We start from the raw sequence: 4,563 nt of genomic DNA, 5'->3' as shown, positions 1-4,563 counted from the left end.
TTTCCTATAGTTTTTTCCAGTTTCCGCAAAGTTTCAGCCAGATTGGAACACTCTCCGAGTTTTCGCGGAGTTTTTTTTTCCTTTTTTGCCGACTCCCTGAATAACCCCATTAGAGGGTCCTTCTATTACAGATATTTTTAACGGTACTCTAGAGAAATTAGATTACAAGAACACATTCAAAAAATTATTGAAAAACCTGAAATCTCGAATTCGTAGTGAACCCAAACTCACATTGCCATTTGTCTCAAATAATGTTTTTTCACAGGTTGTACCACTTTTGTCTTGTTCCTGGATACCAATAACCATGCCAGCAAATACGACGGAATACTGAAAAATGGGACCAGCCGGAATATCAAAACTAGATTAGAAGTGTCCAGGAACTTGAATGAACAAGATGCTGGATTGGTGATAGTTTTCATTTTGAAGGTTTGAACACTTTTCGAATCTTCGAAAATTTCCAAGATGACCATTCTGTGGTTTGTGTGAGCTTCCTTGAGGGAAATGTGTGAGATTTGTTTTTGAGATTTAGAGAAAACAGAAGGAAGTTGAGGTTTGAAACTAATAATTATCTGAAATTATGATTGTCGGTTAGGTTTGACATTTTCAGAAATGTTATCTGGCAGAAATGTCATTTTTCTATTTATGACAACATAGAAATTCTACCGTAATCCAATTATAAAAATTCTTTTTTTTTCAACTTTTAAAAACGCTTAATTCAAATTTTTCTTTGAAAAATTTCAAACCCAGAAAAATAGAATATGTATTGTTAAATGTTTGTCCTTTTATGAATTGATTTGGTTTTACAATGAGCAATATATTTCGTATCAACTCCCAAAAAATAGATATGACCGCAAACGATGACTAATTCCCAACATGATAACGTCTCCAAAAACCGGTTGTTTTTGTTGTTCTGGGCTGAGGAAATAAGGAATTCGTTGCTTTAAAAGCAAAATAGAGTCGTACCGGCATCTGAATTACTTTTGTTCATTCGGAAAAAATTCTGAAACATCTCAAAAATGCTTCCGCCTCGAATGAATCGGACTCCAGCAGAGGATCCACTATTGGAAAAGAATTCAAGGTTGGTTATTCAAACGTTTAAAGATGTTTCAAGAATTTTAAATTTTGAACTATTAAATTTTTTGGAAAGACGACGCCTGTTTTTTTTCAGATTCCTCTCCGAAAAACGTTCAAAAATTATCACAATTTTTCTTTATGGAATGATTATCTCCGGAGTTCTCACGATCACATTATCCATTGTGCTGCTCCACATAAAAGGTGTGATAAATCATCCGAACACTCCCATAACGACTACTGTAGCTGTGGAGAGTACTGTATCTGCATTACCTGCAACAACAACTGAACCTAGCACAATCACAGTACCAACAACAACAACAACTACAATTTCCACAGACACTACCACAACAATCTTGACTACAACTACAGTAACCACTACAACTGAGCCTAGCACAGTTCTTCCTACTACAACTACTACAGTACCTTTTACTACAACTACAGTACCTACCACAACCACTACAACTAAACCGGTAATAAACTTGGAACTTACAAGTACTGTACCTTTCACAACGATCACCATTATTCCTATCGAAACGAGAACAGTACTCACCATAGAAAAGAAAACCACTACTGCAGTACCTACCACAATAACTACAGTACCTACAACAACAACAGAACCCACAGATACAGTACCCACAACCACTACTACAGTACCAACCACAGCTACATCTTCATCTAATCGTACGTATCAAAACTTCCTCATATCACCCAAATGTTTTCAGTTCCAGAAGATCAAAAATGTGCCAAACGAATCATTGGATATTTCTCTGACTCCCCAAATCTCGGAATCACTGAAAACCAGCTCAAAAAATTGACGCATGCAGTTTTGACCAGTGAATATTTGACCTCTTCTGGAACGATTGAATTCAAAAACATCGATGTGAAAAATCGACTAGAATCAATGAAACAATTATCTGGAGAAGACACAAAAGTAATGATTTCTCTTGGTGGAAATCGGTTTTTCTCAGAGCTTTTGCAAACTGAAAAATCTCGCAAGTAAGAATCCCAAAAAAAGCTTGTCAAGATTTTTCATTTTTCCAGATCACTCGCTTACAACATTGTCGATTTTCTCGTAATTGCTCAAATTGATGGCGTCGATTTGTTTTGGAAGTGGCCGACTGCTTCAGACAACGATAATTACTCGAAATTTGTCAAAATCCTCCGAGAAACCATGTTAGCCGAAAACTCGGATCTCATACTATCTGTAACTTCTGCTCCAGCTGGGATACCTGGATACTGGCCAGTGGGATTCAATTTGGAGGAGATGATCAACAATGTGGATTTTATCAACGTCTTCTCAATGGATTTCTATGGGCCATGGGGTGAGAAAACTGGACCAGCTGCTCCATTGTATTATGGAGTACACCCAAGAGAAAATTTCACTGTGGATTACACGATGCAATATTATGTCTGTAAGCTGAAAGATCCAAAGAAGTTGAATATCGTGGTTCCGTTTGATGTTAGAATATGGGAGAATGTAGGGGACGCATTGGAGCCAACCAAGAGCGAGGTGTTCCGGAAAGCCGAGGTGAAATCCGGAAAAGTGCAAGGAACAATTTGGGCATCTCGAAGACAATCTGAAGAATCTGGCATCAAGTTTTCAGAGGCTTCATGGGATGAGGCAACTAAAAGTTCTTATGTTTGGAACCAAAACGAGAAGTGGATTTCCACGTTTGAAGATAAAAAGAGTGTTGAAGCAAAACTCGACTATGTCAACTCCAAGAAATTGGGAGGAATTTGGATCCGATCAGTGGATATGGATGATGGAAGTACTAACCTTTTGGATAGTATTGATTTTGGAGAATACTGTGCTTCTGAAAGTGGCAATACAGTGAAATATCCGTGCTAATTTTTGAATTTTGCTTTTTAAATCTTATTCGTTTGTTGACTGTTTTTCTTCAAATTGTGTTGTATGAAGATCACACTTTATAATTGTTTGCTGCAAAAATGCTGTAATTATTAACCATAATGATTGTATCTACTAAAATTTTGTAAAACGGTGCCAATGTTTTCTGTGTCAAAAATTTTTATTCCTCATAAAAGCTGTACGTTTCTCGTGAAACATCCTTTCAACGTTTTAACGCAATTCTTTGCTCTTATCAAAGCAAAACCCATTGATGGAGTAAAATTACAACGGAGCAAAAAGAAAAGAAATTTTTATCAGTCAATTTTAAAGGTGGGGGGACAGGATATTTTTCGTAGTTTTTTTGTAGCTAGAGTATGCATTCTACCGTCACGGTGTACAACGCTTAATGTCACTCTGCGTACAGCTGTCGTCCTCGCCTTTATGTATGCAATCGGGCGTGCGCTTTCTCTTTGCCCGCGTGGCTCAGTCGGTAGCGGCGCCGCACCCTCAATCCTCGCCCTCACAAGTTCAACTCCTCGAGGGGCATCTTTGAACGGAATTTCGAGAACATTATTTTTTTCATGTCCCCCCACCTTTAATGACCCGTAATTGGTTTTTAGTCCTACTATGCAATAAACTTTCGCTTCTCCACGGTTACACCATACTTATCAGTTATCACTCAAATTTGTATAAAAGGGAAGAACAGCGTAGAAAAAAATTGAACATTTTTTAAACTTTAATTGAAAAATGTTCCATTATACTCTTAAAAAATTACTCTCCAAGGAAAACCCATCCTATCCGTAACGTGAATGGCCTCTCGAACATGCGAGTTTGAAAAAATGAAAGAATGCTGGGAAATGGTGGAAAAAAAACAAAATTCTCAAGTTCTTCAACATGTGAAAATATCGTAGTTTTCAGCAGCAAGCATTCAGGCGTTTGACGACTGAATTTGTTCTTGACGGAGATTATGAGATCACGGAGAAGTGGGTCCGTTTAATTTATTCAAAAAACAAGTTAAATAAAGTAGAAGCAAGAGAAGAACTCCGCATTGATGAGGAAGTTAGGTGGACAGTTGAACAACTACACGTGAGATTTCGATTTAATCTTACCAACACCAATTATCCGTTCAGAATTACACTGACAAGGGATGTACCCGAAGTGTCCTCTCGCTTTTTCTTAGATATTGGTGGCAAAAAATGTCCCTTCCCCGGACTAGCACAAAACGGATAATATAAGCGGGCGATGCGCAGTTATAGCAGAATCGCAAAACTTTTTATAATTTTTCAGAAAAAGTGGGTCAAGTCTATTCGAAAAGCCATAACTTTGTACAGACAGCAGATGGAGTTTCAAACTAAACTGCATCTTATAGAACTAGGTTGAGGCTACAAAAAACTCAATAACACCTATATCCTATCTTGGCGAAGAGTATTACTAGAATGGGAAGTGTCCGAATGGTCCGATCGTATGAAATCAAAAAATGTCGATTTTCGAAAAAACACCTTCGGGAGACTATGTTCATCCGATTCCTTTCATGTCATAATGCACAACTATTATCTCAAATATATAGCTCACCGTTCATTTACGAGAGATTTTTGAAAAAATAAACGTTCAAATGTCAATTCCATGTCCCCTCTACATGCTCA

General features: G+C 37.4%; 2 protein-coding genes across 2 annotated transcripts in view; one reads left to right on the top strand and one right to left on the bottom strand.

The window, feature by feature from the left end:
- The window catches only part of CBG05001, a gene marked incomplete at both ends in the record, with an annotated part of 2,659 nt that extends 2,189 nt beyond the window's left edge, over positions 1–470 (bottom strand). Inside the window, one exon of the mRNA XM_045238277.1 lies at positions 232–470. Coding sequence (XP_045092815.1) covers positions 232–470 — 239 coding nt within the window. The remainder of the gene's footprint in view (positions 1–231) is intronic.
- A 546-nt stretch (positions 471–1,016) lies between these two features.
- CBG05000 lies at positions 1,017–2,923 on the top strand (the record flags this gene model as incomplete). The annotated part of the gene is made up of 4 exons (XM_045238276.1): positions 1,017–1,078; positions 1,169–1,275; positions 1,797–2,070; positions 2,116–2,923. The coding sequence occupies 4 exons, from the start codon at positions 1,017–1,019 to the stop codon at positions 2,921–2,923; spliced, it is 1,251 nt and encodes a 416-aa protein (XP_045092814.1).
- Positions 2,924–4,563: the final 1,640 nt, after the last annotated feature.

Source organism: Caenorhabditis briggsae, assembly GCF_000004555.2.
Source record: "Caenorhabditis briggsae complete genome, chrV, whole genome shotgun sequence".
In the NCBI taxonomy this organism is placed as follows: domain Eukaryota; kingdom Metazoa; phylum Nematoda; class Chromadorea; order Rhabditida; family Rhabditidae; genus Caenorhabditis; species Caenorhabditis briggsae.
Note: the sequence above shows the minus strand (reverse complement) of the source record. Positions and strands in the feature narration are given on the sequence as shown.